We start from the raw sequence: 16,603 nt of genomic DNA on the forward strand, positions 1-16,603 counted from the left end.
TACTTATACTAATATCACTCTTAGAAAATGCTATCTTATGAATAGAGTGAGTGGTTTATTATGGAACTAAAATTTATCACGAACCAAGAAATCTCAAGCCAAAAATACTCCTCTAACTGCTTATTTTAATCCCCAAAATGACACTATCAGTCATTTTCCTCCGGATTTACATGCAAAAATGCAAATGTGTTGAGAAGGCTACACACTGACGTATTATTACATATGAATTTCACTCAGGTGCCACCTAATTTTACAGATTATTTTCCCTCCTATCAAGTCAGCATAAGGTAAGAACCCTGCGGGACTGGGGATGAGGGTGGGGAGTGGTCCTCTTTTGAAGAAAAGAGACAGTTTTTAGCTTGGCATACTACTTTGGAAAGATAGCAAGGGTGAAATAATATGTGAGACAAAAAAAAAAACAAGAAAATACTAGAAGCCTAACTGAGAGTCTAAGTGGCAGTATGAGGGAAGACAGAAACACAAGATAAATCTACGTCTTGTATTTGCATCTTCAGTTTTCCCTGGAGCTGCCCTGGTAGCCAGTACCAGTAGCTGCCAAAGTTTAAACTGGGTTTAAGACTCACAAATACAAAAGAGATATGCCTATCCAGAAACTTATTGAAAAAGAAAAAAATGGTCTTGATACTCTGATGTATCGGCTCTGATACCACTATTTTTAAAATTATGTTTCCTTGTGTACTGATTTGGATAGTGTCCCCTAAAATTTCATGTCCACCAGACCCTGTGGAGTGATCTTATTTGGAAATGGGATTCTTGCAGACGTGATCAAGTTAAGATGAGGTCATATTGGATTAAGGTGGACTCTAAACCCAACACAACTGATGTACCTACATAAAGAGGAATAATTGGCCTCAAAGCTACAGGCACACAGGGGAAAAGGCCATGTGAAGATGGGTCAGAGACTGGGGTGAGGCATCAGCATGCCAAGGAATTCCAAGGACGGCCAGCAACCACCAGAGGCTGAGAAGAGGCAAGGAAGGACTCTCCCCTCCAGCCTTCAGAGACAAGATGCCCGTCAACACCTTAATGTCCCACTGCTAGTCTCTGGAACTGTGAGAGAATATATTTCTGCTGTTTTAAGCCACCTAGCTTGTTGCACTTCTTTATGACAGCCCTAGGAAACTATACCTTCCTTCTTTTGTAGGTTTGATTTTGGAAACATATGTTTAATTATAAAACAAAAATTTAAAAATCCCTAAATATCAAAATAAAAATGAAAGAAAGGAATGAACTATTTATCAACTTGGAAGAAGATTTCAAATAACATTAAGATATTGTAATTTTACTGTATATCCCTAGTGGACTATATCCTAAGGTTAAAATGGAGCCCAGGAACTTGGCAGGACTGGTTTCACAAGTTACAGGTCACAAAGACCCTGCTGATAACACAGGATGCGGTAAAGAAGCCAGCCAAAACCTGCCAAAACCAAGATGGCAACTAAAGTGATTTCTGGTCATCCTTAGTGCTCATTATAATACATTAGCATACTAAAGGAAACTCCCACCAGCAGCATGACAGTTTACATATGCCATAGCAACCTCTGGAAGATACCCTGTATGGTCTGAAAGAGGGAGGAATCCTCAGTTCCAGGAATTCCCCTCCCTGTTCCCAAAATACTCATGAATAATCCACCTCTTGTTTATCATATGATGAAGAGATAACCTTAAAAACAATCAACCAGCAGCCCTCACAGCTGCTCTGCCTGTGGAGCAGCCACCCTTTCATCCCTTTACTTTCTTAAGGTAAACTTCTTTTCACTTTACTCTGTTGGAGCATTCTTGAATTCCTTCCTGCCCAAAGCCAAGAACCCACATGGCCTCCTGGGCTGAGCCCCAATTCTGGGGGTTGCCCTGTGAAGAAGCGAACTGCAAGAAAATCTTAAACTCTTTTCAGTAATCACATTTTTAATTATACCTTTGGTACTTTTATTCCTAACAAATCAATAATTTGAAACCAAGATTCTCAAACTAAAAGATTAGTATCAAATAAGTAAAAAAAAATCTAATCTTGTTTCCATTTAAAAAATTAATATAAATTCATGATTTCTTTTCTCTTTAAAAAAATTTTTGTAGCCTAATTCTCTTCAGTAAAAAGGCCAAAATACAATGGCCAATCTAGTAGCAATGAGCATCTGCCACTGACAGAAATGGTGGCTCATGGGAAAACTGGCTGATGCCAGGTCTGAGAAGAAAATGTCTTGTAGCACCTGAAAGTAAGGAAGCCATGGATACTAGTGAGGTCACATCAAGGGCAAACAAGGAGAGGTGCAAGGGCTTTAATAGCTAAAGACAGGAAAGTTTACAAAATATGTTAAAATCCATCATATCATAATGATACTCCAAAAGAAGGTACTCCATTGATCACTACTAGAAGATGCTAGGGAAGCTACTCATTTTTCTGAATATTAGTAAATAAAAAGAAAGAATAAAGCATCTTTCTGACTTTCCTCTATGATATACCTCAGGGAGAAATCAAAAGGTATTGTGTGAAAGTTCTTAATAGAAGAATTATAGCTAATAAGTGCAAAGAAAAAAGTGATAGACTAGGTACCACAGTTTGAGAAGGATAATGAAATAACTAACCTAGGCTGATGGCTAGGCTATAGGAGGAATCAGCATCACAATACCTAAAGCCAGTGATCAATCTTAACATCACAGAAAGTGAGACAACCAGATATGATGTGCCTCTTGGCCTGATACAATAGAAGTATACAGCACCACCTAGGAAGTATTCCTGCCAGAAAATAAGTCAAATCTTCTGATCCATAAATGTTCAGGAAACTTGGGATACAGGAACATAATTGAAGAATGCGGATTATTGTGGGTAATTCTATAGGACAAATCAGCTGGATTTCTCAACAAACAAATAGCAGGAAAACAAAACAAAAACAGGTAAAGAAATTCACATATTAAAAGACTTAAGATACACATCAACTAAGTGCAATGTGTAGGCACTGTTTGGATCCTATTCAAACACATCAACTGTTTTTTTGTTTTTTTTTTTAAGTGCCAAACAGGGCATTTAAATACTGATTTCCATTTGATTATATTAAGGATATTGTTAAATGTTTTCCAGTATGTCTTGTGCCATGGTTTTGTGCCATAGTTAAAACAAAGTCTTATCTTTAGAGACACTTATGAAAGTATGAAAGCATGAAATGATATAATGTCTGGGATTCCCTTTAAAAAGAGATAGTTGGCCGGGCACGGTGGCTCACGCCTGTAATCCCAGCACTTTGGGAGGCCAAGGCAGGCAGATCACGAGGTCAGGAGATCGAGACCATCCTGGCTAACACGATGAAACCCCGTCTCTACTAAAAATACAAAAACAAAATTAGCCGGGCATGGTGGCAGGCACCTGTAGTCCCAGCTACTCAGCAGGCTGAGGCGGGAGAATGGCGTGAACCTGGGAGGTGCAGCTTGCAGTGAGCCGAGATGGAGCCACTGCACTCCAGTCTGGGCGACAGAGCGAGACTCCGTCTCGAAAAAAAATTAATAAATAAAAATAAAAAATAAAAAAGACATAGTGAGTGGGGGTGTAGATGAAGGAAAACTGGCTGTGGCTGTCAGCTGTAGAAGCTGGAGCATCTACTCTTTCTACTTTGGAAAATATTTTAAAAATATTAAATGTTTTTAAATTCCTAAAGTACTATGATGAAATCCCAAATAAAAACTAACCATTTCAGTGCGAAAAGCCATCTCCCTTTCCAATGTTGAGAGGTGAGAAAAATGACGGTCATTTTCAAAGAGGTGTGTTATATGGCTCCTGGAAAAACAAAACAAAGCAATAGTGTTAAAACTTACACTCTAAGTATTAATTTTTTAAAGTAAGCTAAAAGCAAAAATAAAAGTATCAGTTAACTTGCAGATAATTTTGTAATAACACTCAAATACAATAGTATCTATATTTTTTTCACTCAGTATGTACTGCATTTATACTAAAATTTCCCTCTATAAAAAATCAAATTAGATTTTAAAATTAAAATGAACCAGAATATTTTAAGTGAAGTACAATAAAAGTATAGATTAAACTGTAAATGTCATTGGGTTACCATTTCAGAAACATCTAATGAAATTCATATTTCTATCTAGAAGATTAAATAAATTAATCTTTCTCTCACCATGAACATATTAATGTAGAGTGGAGTCTCAAATATAGCCTCTTTAACAATGAATCTCTTTTTTATTAAACAATTATATTATTCTGACCCTGATTTATCAATTAAACTAGTTTTTCAGACTATTGTGTTACATGTAATATATATTCATACTGATCATGCTGAAATTATTCCTTTAAATGTATGGGAAATAGCTTTAGCACGTTATAAACGTCTGCATAAAGTACCACAGGAGAAAAAAACAATCTTACCAGTGCAACACTGCTGCAAAAACAGCTGTAAGAAAAAAGAAATTTAAATTAGAATTTTAGCATAAACATGTTCATCTTACAGAAAAGCCATTTCAAAGATAAAGCATGTCAAATATTGAAATGTGTAAAAAAGAATACTGGGTCTTCAAAAAAGTCCCAGGGCTACGTCCCAGGGCTACGTTTAAAATTGTGATTGACTAGCTCATAAGGGAATTAAGCATACAGCCACCATTTTCACTCACTCACTCATTCAACAAAATATATGAGGGCCTAATATCCGCTAATAGACAGAAACCATTAGATAGAAACTATTGCTAATAGAACTGAGAGAGGAATGGAATCAACAGGTAAGGATAACTTAGAATAAAGAAATATGGTGGCTGAGGGGTACAGGATTGGGGGTGGAAGAAAAAAGGGAACTACCACTTCTGATATACTGCTGCAATGCCTGAAATTTTATAACAAATATTAACCCGTGTCTTTAAACAAATTTAAAATGAAACGAGTAAAGGAGAAGAAAAGGTAAGAGAGAGAAAACAAGCTAGTAATAAAATCAGTCTCATATGAAAATCAATACCTTGCTATCTGTCCAAGCAGAAAGAACATACTAAGATGAACCTGGAAGACACCATTCAATTTTCTTATCTCACAAGATACAGCTGATGGCAGGCTTCTGATTAAATAACTCTTAACTAAGGAATCAAACTATGAAAATACTCCTAGAAATGAAACCCAGGCCAGATACAGTGGCACATGCCTGCAGTATCCATTACTGGGGAAGCAGAGGCAGCAGCATCTCGAGCCCAGGAATTCAAGGCTGCAGCAGTGTGCTATGACTATGACTGTTAACAGCCACTGCTCTCTAGCCTGGGCAACATACTGAGACTCTGTTTCTCAAAAAAAAAAAAAAAAAGAAAGAGAAAAAGAAGAAGTAGGAGGAAGAAGAAGGAAAAAGAAAGAAGAAGAAGGAAGAAGAGGAGGAGAAGGAAGAGGAAAGAAGGAAGAAGAGAGGAGGAAGGAAGAATAAGGAGGAAGAGAAGGAAAGAAAAATGAAAACCAAATAGATTAGATCTTATTGTTTTATTCTTAAAGTCAGTTATATTTTTTCATTTAAAAATCCATTTTGCCTTGGAAATACGAATGGTTACTTCTAGATAATTGAAGTTACAAATATCTAACTTAGTTTGTCATTTGACTTTTTTTAATAAGATATATTGATCTTTTGAAATTTTAAATTTTTTTCTTATTAACAAATCTACCATTTGCTTCCTTTTAGTTTCTGTCTTTAAAAACTTTATCTGCCAGGCTCATGACTATAATCCCAGCTACTCGGCTGGAGGAAGTAGGGGGATCAGCTGAGGACAGGAGTTTAAATCTAGGCTGGGTAACACAGCAAGATCAGGTCTTTACAAAGCACGAGCCTATTGTCCCAGCTACTCAGGAAGGCTGAGCTGGGAGGATCGCTTGAGCCCAAGAGGTTGAGGTTGCAGTCAGCTATGATCACACCACTGTACTCTAGCCTGGATGACACAACAAGACCCTGTCTCTAAAGAAAAAAAATAATAATAATCCTAACATAATAAAATTTGGTCTTTATTTTCACAATGATTCAACTATCATTTTCTGAATAAATTATTTTTCTCCCATTGAATGTAAATGCAACTTTTATCATACTGAAGACTTGCCATGCTTCTACTTTGGTAATCACTCTGAGGTTATAATTGGATTTTCACTTATAAAATTAATTTGGGAAGAATTTACATGTTTACAATATAGAGTCTTCATATCCATAAATGTGGTGTGGGTATATACATATGTTGTATATATAGGTATGTGTATATATACATAACATATATCTTCAATTGTTCAAACTGTTTTTTGATAGTCCTTGAGAAAATTCTACAGGTATTGTTAACATATGCATTTCTTATGAAGTTTCTCCTGGGAGTTAAACATTTTTTTCCTGCTAATATTCATAAAATGTTTTTTATTATACATTATTGGATATTGTTAAGGCATTTATTTTTGAAGAGTATTTATTTTGCAATGTATTTATTTTTGGTTCATTTACTAAACTGTTAATTCATATAGTTTTTTAAACTTATCTTCAGTTCTCCATTTTATTGCATTTTATTTTATTTTTGAGGAGTCTTGCTCTGTCACCCAGGCTGGAGTGCAGTGGCATGATCTTGGCTCACTGCAACCTCCGCCTCCTGGTTTCAAGCGATTCTCCTGTCTCAGCCTCCCGAGTAGCTGGGATTACAGGTAAATGCCACCATGCCTGGCTAATTTTTGTATTTTCAGGAGAGATAAGGTTTGGTCATGTTGGCCAGGCTTGTCTCAAACTGCTGACCTCAGGTGATCTGCCCGCCTCAGCCTCCCAAAGTGCTGGGATTACAGGCATGAGCCACCACACCCGGCCCTAATTCTTCATTTTAAACAATATTATTTACATATAATAATTTTGTTCCTGTTTTATAATTTTACTATTAGTTTCTTCTTCCTGACAAAAACAATAAACTTCTAGAATATTACTAAACAATTCTGGTAAATGGGGGCACTCTTGGCGTTGGTGGTATAGTGGTGAGCATAGCTGCCTTCCAAAGGGGGCATTCTTGATTTCTGCTGACTTTAACAGCAATGCATTTCCTATTATGCCATTAAGTTGGCCTTTGACCTTCACAATTCTGGAGTGCTAACTAGGATTTATCAAGGTCATCATCCCTCTGTGTCCTTAAAATACCTTGCTTTCTCAGAATAAGGATGGGAGGTGCCAGAGGCCTCTGGTGCCTTTTAGACAATACACAAGGACAACACTTGGAGTTCCTGACACTCTTTCACAGTCTCCAGGGTCCATTCATCATCTGCCCAATGTTTTGAATTCCTTTTTTTCATTTCAACTCAGTAACAATGATGAGAGCAATGGAGCTAACACTTGAATGCTTATTACACACCCAACACTTTATAAGTACTTTACTTGTACTAGCCAGATAAATCCTCACAACTACCTTATGTCATATGTACAAATATTTCCACAGTATACAGACTAGAAGTTGAGGCACAGAGTAGTTGAGTAACTTGCATAAGAATGCACACCAAGTAAACCCAGTAAGGGAGGCTGGACTCAGGAATTCTGCCCTGCACTGCATGGCTGTTGTAGAAAGAGGATGGAACAGATGAAACAAAAGCCTAGGCCTACTTACCCTAAAGTATTCCTACTCTCCCCTCCTTCTTACTTTTTTAATCTTAAATATAAAAGAAAAAATGCTGCAATTCATCTGTTGATATAGGAAGTATATTTTATAGAGGCTATTAATTTTATATAAAATTTGGAGATATATTTTACTTAAAAATTGAAATACATTACACATATGTATGTCACTTGAACATGAAAGTCCCAGTAAAGCAAATACTGAGTTGTGAGCATATAATTTAAGAATAAAAACGGAAAATGACAAAAACTTCTGAAGGCACCCCTAAAGAGCTTTTCTAGCCTTCTTGCCTACAAAAAAATAATATTTTAAATGATTTTCTCTGTTTATTCCAGTGTTTATTGACGTTTTTGAGAGTGTAACAAAATTGATAATCCATTTATTTCCACTTAAACACATATGCCATTTTTTTTACATTCTAAGGAACCAAGATAAATACGGCATTTTAAAAAATCAGAACATAAAATATATTTTTAAAAAATCCAAACCTATTCTATAAGAAAAAGGTGTTCAAGGAAAGGTTTGCTGTGTAATCTAATTCAAAAAATCACAATCCTTATGGCTAAGAATTTTGTAAGGTTCATAATTTTGCTGGAAGCACAGAAATTACCTACAACCTAAAGCTAAATTAGACTCTCTAGGATGCTGCATTAACTCTTTCTGATTAAAGAAAATTTTCACCAGACTATATGACACATTATATCAATTTTCAGTCTTACGGGATTTGAGAGGACTCTACTGAAAATTATTCATCTCCTGTTACTAGACTCTTGTTTAAACAAAACAGATTGTAACTCCCTGAGGGTAGAAACAACATTTACCAAACTTTACTACAGTACTTATTAGCACAAAGCTGAGCATGCTCAAGTGTTTGCTGAATTAAGCTCAATATAATTAAGGGGAGGAATGAAATAATCCAAAATCATGTCCTAATAACCTCAATTGAATATATTTTGATACACACACACGCACACACACACACATCATCCTTTTTCACCAATGGAGCCCCCATTTACTTTGTGCAGATTAGACACCTGGTCTACAGGCAGCCACTCCCTGCCCTCTCGCAGTGGGGCACGGGTCCCAGGTCCCGGTCCCGGACGCCTTGGTGCTGGCGGCTGGGCGGACACTCCCCTCGGAAAGGTTTCCCTGTCCCCAGCCGGCCTGCTCCCTGTGGCCATTTCCTTCCTGCCCCAGCTCCCTGGAAGCCATCGTTCTTCCCAGCATATCTAGTGTCCTGGGCAAGTGGGGAGGGGAGTTCTCCCACCCCAGGCCCCCATGTCTGGCCGGTAGAGAGCAGGGCAGGAGGAAAGGACGAAGACACTGAACAAACCATCCTCCAAGTCCCCAAACCTCATTCCGTCTCCCACCAGCACCCGGGCCCCCACCTGCTCTTACCCCTTCCCCTCCCGGTTACCCCAAGCCAGGGCCCTTCCTAGACGCCGTCCTGAGGGTCACTGGGAAGTACGAATGCTGGGATCTGTAATTTTAAGATTCCCCAGTTGAGTCTAAGGCAAGCTAAAGTTTGAGACTCACTGTCCTTTCTCTTTCTCCTCCCCAAGGTGTGAGGGCGCCATGAGGCCAGGGTGGGCTTCTCCATGTGCCTCTCTGTAACCTGCAGGCTGCTCTCCCACAACTGCAGTCACCAAGGTGTGTTCCTGACCACAAATCAATGTTCCCATCCAGAAGTTAAAAAAATTACTTTTTTTTCCTCTTATACATGCACTTCATAAATAGTATTTGACTTAAAATTCATAAAGCACCTTCACAAACTTGATTTTCACAATAACCTTGTGAGTATTTATCAGCATTTTACAAATGAAAGAATGGGCTTCTAAGAGGCTATTCCCTCCAAGGCACATAGCTGGTAAGTGGCTAGAGATGGTTGAACCCAGGTGTCCTAATTCCCAGCCTGAGCTCCTTCCACTGTGACAGAGCTGCCTCCTTCTCTATGCTGGGCATTTAAGGACCTTGTCTTGTAACAATATTTATATGAAGAAATAAATTCTTTTTCTTTTCTTTTCTTTTTTTTTTTTTTTTTTTTTTTTGAGACAGGGTCTTGCTCTGTCACCCAGGCTGGAGTACAGTGACTCGATCTCGGCTCACTGCAAGCTCCGCCTCCCGGGTTCATGCCATTCTCCTGCCTCAGCCTCCTGAGTAGCTGGGACTGCAGGCACCTGCCACCACACCCGGCTAATTTTTTGTATTTTTTAGTAGAGACGGGGTTTCACCGTGCTAACCAGGATAGTATCGATCTCCTGGCCTTGTGATCCGCCCGCCTCAGCCTCCCAAAGTGCTGGGATGACAGGCATGAGCCACCGCACCCGGCCGAAGAAATGTATTCTAAGTCCAAAATGATACACATTATCATGTTGAGTAAGTGAAAACTTAAAAATTCAACCTATTCCTAAATTGAGGTTCATCTGTACCTAAAGCACGCTAAAGACTTTTGGCATTACTAACCCTCGAGTGACAAAATGACATAAAAAGAAGTTAAGGACACTCCTTAAATCTATCTGGATAAAGTTTTCAAATCAAGCTTGACAAGTTCTATTTCCAATCCCTTCCTAACATTACTAGCCATTTCTCACTGTTACAAGGGTTCGTTTTGAGTTTTAAAGTTTCTTTCCGGAAGCTGAAGTCATCAGTATTGGTTTCCCTGCCCCACAAGTACAATCCATCCTAGGGGGTGAAGTCAATTTCGAAACATACACCTCTAAGCATCACATCCCCTTGCTTGAAAAGCCCCATGACTTCCCATTACACACAACATGTAGCCCACACTGGCCTATTTCCAGTCAATCCCACCACACACCCTTCATTCTAGATGCACTGGGCAACAATCCCCTAAAACCCCAAGTGCTTTAATGATTCTGTGCCTTTCTTCCTGCCTTAAAAATCTGTAATTTGTCCTTCAAAATCAAAAGACTTCAAATGTGGCATTTTGTATTGCTTATCCAGCTATCCTAGCTATAATACCACGATTACAGCACCTAAATAGCTAGTTACACACATACCAGTTTCCTCTGCTAGAATGCAACGGCCTCAAGGCTGAGTCTGTGTATAATTCATCTTTACACTACCTAGTATCATGCCTGGCACTTCGCTGAGTTAAACGGTTACATTACTATTAACTACAACCATATAAGATAAATTATAGAATGCACTCAATTAAACAAAAATCTTAACACATAAAGATACTTTCTCAACAATCCAAATTATTTGAAGCATTCCCATTACATGAAGGTAAATATCTATTTTTATATATACAATACAATTAAAGTACCTGGAATCAAAGCCCAGTTTCTGTATAGCAAACAAATGAAAAGACATTCTTTAGGATCCAGCTTGAGAAAGAGAAAGCAGTCACAGATCCCACAAGCTCAGCTTCTTCCTCCTCCTAGTGCCTAGATTTTTGTGTGGATTGCTTTGTGTAGCTTCAAAGCCAACAAGTATCTAAATGCCTATTAGATGCACAACACGTTTTCCTAGGAACCAAAAACATTAAAGAAACATAGCCAATATCTTTGCCCTTAAAGATAAAATCTTTTGAGAGATAAGATTTAGGTACATAAAATAATAAGAGAACACATTAAGCACTCAAGCAGATGGCATAAAGTCTAAGAACTATAAGAAACCTGAGAAGGCAGATCAGGAATGACCTTAGGGCACGGTTTACTAAGATGGTTAAGAAGATGTGGGTGCGGGGGTGGTGGGAGTAGCAGCCTCAAGACATGGATATAACTTAGGTGTGGATTTATGGCAAACAGCCAGAAAAGACAAATACAATACAGCCAGATATTGGACTTGGATAAAAGAATTCCCACCACTTATACTGACGATATAGAATATGAATGATAATAATGTCTAATATTTACTGAAGGTCCACTCATTATATACACAGTACATCAGGCTTTCAGCACTCCAAGAACAGCAAGAGCCAGATTTTTCCAGCTAGTAGGCCTGGAAGTGCCAAGAATAAGAAAGCCAGAGTCCCTGGGGCCAGTAACCTCCTGGTTTTGAAGATACCATCTATTTACCCCACTGTGCCACACAAATATTACCATTTTCTTTGCATGCCATTATGTGGAAGGTTGAGAAGCACTGACCTTGGTCAACAGAGAAACCAAGCAAGTTTCAGAGACAACATCATAATGCAGCAATAGAGAGCCACAGTGGTCCGAACTCTGGTATTGCATTAGAATCATCAGTGGCACTAAAGATAAGAGGTGTCTGAGTATAAATCCAGGGCCCCTAAATCTGAACTCCAGGATTTTTTTTATATATATATTCATAAGTGCTTCTGACATACAGTCAAGGTTGATTATCATTGGTACAGAGAATGACTGGGGCACAATCTAGGTAGTTCTTCACAAAATGTAATGTGAGAATCAGCTTCTTGCTACTCCCAGTGTCCTGGAAACCAGTAGTAATTGTATCACCTGGGAGTAGCTGGAAATGCAGAGTCTCAGGTCCCATTCCAGACCTCCTGATTCCCAATCCACATTTTAACAAGATGCCTGAGGTGATTCATAGACACTTTAAAGAGCAGTGTCTCAACACTGACAGCACACTGGAATCACCTGGGAGCTTTCCACATTACTATGTCTGGCATGGGGGTTGGTGATTGTGCAACCAAGGTAAAGAAAACCCACCTAGGAGGAGCTTGTTAAGCCTGCATTTCTGGGCCCCCACTCTCAGAGATCCTGATTCAATAGATCTCACTTGGGGCTTGGACATCTACATTTTTAACACATTCTTGGGTGACTTTATACAGTCCAAACTTTGAGAAGCAGTGTCATTATGTCAGAAGGTCCAATGAGAAGAATATAGTAACAATCCAGGAGTAAGATGACCTGGAGACTAGTGATGAAATGGGCTTTATAAGGAAAAGGGAAATATATTAGTAAATTCAAAAGATACGCTGAGGGAGAGGTTGGCAAAACGTGATAGCTGAAAATAATGATTAAGAAAGGGAAAGAACTCAAATTCTTTTACTTCCCTCGTAAGAAAGTCATTCTTAAGAAGAACTATTCCTTAGGTTTTAGATGACTTTCAAGTTATTCAGCCTCTCAGAGTCTCATTTTCACCAAGTATAAAAGTGAGGGGTTGGCCGGGCATGGTGGCTCATGCCTGTAATCCCAGCACTTTGGGAGGCCGAGGCAGGTGGATACCTGAGGTCAGGAGTTCAAGACAGCCTGGCCAACATGATGAAACCCCATCTCTACTAAAAATACAAAAAATTTAGCTGAGTGTGGTGGCAAGCACCTGTAATCCAAGCTGCTCAATCCTCAGGAAGCTGGGGCAGAAGAATCGCTTGAATCCAGGAGGTGGAGGTTACAGTGAGCCGAGATTGCGCCATTGCACTCCAGCCTGGGCAACAAGAGCAAAACTCCGTCTCAAAGAAAAAAAAGAAAAAAAAAAGAGGGTTTTCTCTTTGGTTGTCTCCATCCCTAGCACTTAACGACCTTGAGTAGCTACCTACAGCTGTTATCACTAACACGCTGGGCTTTGTACTCTCCCAGGTGGACTTCACAGCTATTTTCTGAGAATTTTGTTTTCATTTTGATTTTCCTGCTCCCCGAACTACAAAGCCTTGGTAGGTTTGGCAGTTTTAATTTGTTTTCTATTTTGAATAGGGAAAGAAATCTATTTTGAATTGGAAAAGAAGGAATGTACTCTATTAATAGAGATATTGAGTTTCAAAGTGAGAAGCAAGATTGCTTTTAAAATTCAGTCATGAAGGCCGGGCTCCATGGCTCACGCCTGTAATCCCAGCACTTTGGGAGGTCGAGGCGGGTGGATCACCTGAGGTCAGGGGTTCGAAACCATCCCCGGCCAACATGGCGAAACCCCGTCTCTACTAAAAAAAAAAAAAAAATTAGTTGGGCATAGTGGCACATGTCTGTAATCCCAGCCACTTGGGAGGCTGAGGCAGGAGAATCGCTTGAACTTGGGAGGCGGAGGTTGCAGTGAGCCAAAATTGCACCATTGCACTCCAGCCTGGGCAACAAGAGCAAAACTCCGTCTCAAAAAATAAATAAATAAAAATAAAATTCAGTCATGATCTGAAGAAACTACTGCCCCTAGTAAGATCTAGAAATCAGTGGTCTACATGATGATGGTTTTAAGGACAACTTTAGTTAATCAGAATCTCCTCCATATATTTTGCATTAAGCAAAACTGTGCCTTCCAACAGTTAAGAAAAAATTAGAAAACTTAATTACAATGAAAATGTCTAACATCTGTTTGTCAGTTGCAGTTTAGAGAGCCCTTTCACATATTAAGCAAAAATGATCCAGGGGTGCCTTTGAGGCAGATATGGGTCTTATTTTCCCATGAGGCTCAGGGGCACATGACTGGGATACAGCAAGGCCTGGAGGAGAGCTGGGTTTCTCTGACTCCAAGCTCAGGCTCGAAGATGTTAAGCACATTCAACGAAGAGGATGCACTAGCACACAGGAGGAAATGCCTTAGAAATCACAAGAGCATCAAGGACAAAACGATTTATTTTAAAGTGAATACAGTATATGAAAACAGGAGAGCATGGAAAGTATATATCACCATCCCAAAGCGGAATATAATTAGGCTTCTAAACAGAGAAATACACTAAGTAAATGTTCACGTGTTTTAAATATGTATATATGTACAGATATTAAATTAGGCAATACTTAATACAACAACTACTCAACGTAAGTGTTTTGAAGACAATAAATTCTAATTTCCCTTAAAAGTCTTATCCTCACATAATATGAATACAAATGTTACCAGAAAAGGGTCCTGATCCAGACTACAAGACAGAGTTCTTAGATCTTGCAAAAGAAAGAATTCCGGGCGAGTCCAAAGCAAGTTCATTCAGTAAAGGAATAAAGAATGGCTACTCCATAGGTAGAACAGTTTGGGCTGCTGGACTAAGGATACTTATAGTATTCTCATACTTATGGTTATTTTTTGATTATATGCTAAACAAGGGGTGGATTATTCATGAGTTTTCTGGAAAAGGGGTGGACAATTCCTGGAACTGAGGGTTCCTCCCCTTTTTAGACCATATAGCCTAACTTCCTGACATTGCCATGGCATTTGTAAACTGTCATGGCACTGGTGGACATGTCTTTTAGCATGCTAATGTATTACAGTTAGTGTATAATGAGCAGTGAGGATGACAGAGGTCACTTTCATCGCCATTTTGGTTTCAGTGGGTTTTGGCTGGCTTCTTTACCGCATGCTGTTTTATCAGCAGGGTCTTTGTGACCTGTACCTTTTGCTGACCTCCCATCTTATCCTGTGACTTAGGATGCCTAACCTTCTGGTAATGCAGCCTGGTAGGTCTCAGCCTTATTTTACTCAGCCTCCATTCGAAATGGATTTGCTCTGATTCAAATGACTCTGACGCAAACATTTCAAAATCAAACAGTAATCTACATTAGTAATTTTCATAAAGTAACTTTCTTATTAAAAAAGTGCATTTTATTGTTTTAAGAACAAATGGCTAGATAAGATACACAACCAAGATAATATGATCTGCTTCTGAGCATGCATAGGGAAGCTGTAAAACTTTAGTAAACCTAATGGAAAAAGTGTAGAATCTGCATCTCTCCACTAGAGTAAAAAGAGAACCACACACACCTACAACACACGTCCAGGCCCCATCATATTCAGCAAGAGATTTAACAAGTTCATTAACTGATAACCCATTCCAATGGTAAGATATGCATTCCCCTCAAATTGCAAGCTTCCCCTGGGTATCACAAATCTTGCTTATCTTTTAAGTGACTAAGAAAACTGTGACAGTTTTTTACTATTTTACTGTGTTGTTATATCATTGCCAAACCAACCAACACAAAAAAATTCAGATTAAATAGTTTTCAAAAATAATCATATAAAAAAACCCCAGAGACTGACAGGTTGACCATAAAGATATAAAAGAGTGATTCCCCCAAATAACCAGAAGCCAGTAAAGCTCTTGTCAAAAGAGCTCTAGGGTCTTGGGACACATGAGGTCAACTTCCCACTAATGTGCCTTTGACAGATGCCTTAGACTTTAGATCTGAAACCTACAATTTTACACGGATGTAATTAACAAAGACAAGAGAACTCAACTTCAATCCCAAACTTCACCTGCTGAACTCAATAATTACATTGGGCCATTCACCTGGCCCTATTTTAGTTTTCTCACCAACAAAATTCTAAGAGGTAACCTTTAAGTTCTACATTTTCATAACATTCCCATGGATATGAAAGATGAGAAAAGAGTGAGAAATAAGGTCTCATTTTCAAAAAACAACAACAACTTTTTAAACTTAGCGGAAAACAATTACATAAGAACTTTATGATTAATATGAAAACCCGCAGAAAAAGATTCTGCTGTTGACAACTCCAACACTGAAAAGCTATATTATAAAAAGTAGTAATTACTGTTAGGAAATAGGAAAAGTATTTGCCCAAAGGGCAGAGTAGTAGCACTTTGGACAAATTTTAGTATTAAAAATATTAATAAAGCCTCGCTCTTCTCAATTACAACAATCTCCCTAAACTAATAATTTGTCTAGGTAACAAGTTTTCAAAAGTAACTGGTCAAGTGACTTATAAACTGTGTTTACAATTAGTGCTACTGTAAACTAGTAGATAAAATCACACGTTTTCATGATCAGTACAATAAACCATACTAGAACTTCTGTAAGTGGTCTTGGTGACAGCTACGCTATTATGTTAACAATTGCTGCTTTAATAAAGTTAAAATTACAAAATGCCATCCAAACATTCTTTATGTGATAGTGATCGTGCTGAAAAACACACCTGACAATCAGCCACAAATATGGAGAAAGATGCCAGAAAAACACAAACAGCTATTAAGAGCTCTCAGGAAAAAAATAATAGTGAGAATGCTGAGAAAATAGAAAGCAGTATTAAAGCACAAAATCATGCTACAATAGTTGTAGATTTATGTATTCTGAAAATAAATTATTCTGCTTTTTAAATGTATTTATATTCAGTGATTCTT

General features: G+C 38.4%; 1 protein-coding gene across 4 annotated transcripts in view; it reads right to left on the minus strand.

Annotated features, from left to right (window-relative positions):
* DPY19L1 (dpy-19 like C-mannosyltransferase 1) overlaps nucleotides 1–16,603 on the minus strand; it is a 108,364-nt gene that overhangs the window by 85,061 nt on the left and 6,700 nt on the right. For all 4 annotated transcript variants that reach the window (XM_063815297.1, XM_063815296.1, XM_016957263.4 and 1 more), the window contains exons 2-3: nucleotides 4,391–4,415; nucleotides 3,700–3,787 (exon numbers count right to left, since the gene is read on the minus strand). In XM_063815297.1, coding sequence (XP_063671367.1) covers nucleotides 3,700–3,787; nucleotides 4,391–4,415 — 113 coding nt within the window. The remainder of the gene's footprint in view (nucleotides 1–3,699; nucleotides 3,788–4,390; nucleotides 4,416–16,603) is intronic.

The sequence above is a fragment of the Pan troglodytes genome, chromosome 6 (genome assembly GCF_028858775.2).
Source record: "Pan troglodytes isolate AG18354 chromosome 6, NHGRI_mPanTro3-v2.0_pri, whole genome shotgun sequence".
In the NCBI taxonomy this organism is placed as follows: domain Eukaryota; kingdom Metazoa; phylum Chordata; class Mammalia; order Primates; family Hominidae; genus Pan; species Pan troglodytes.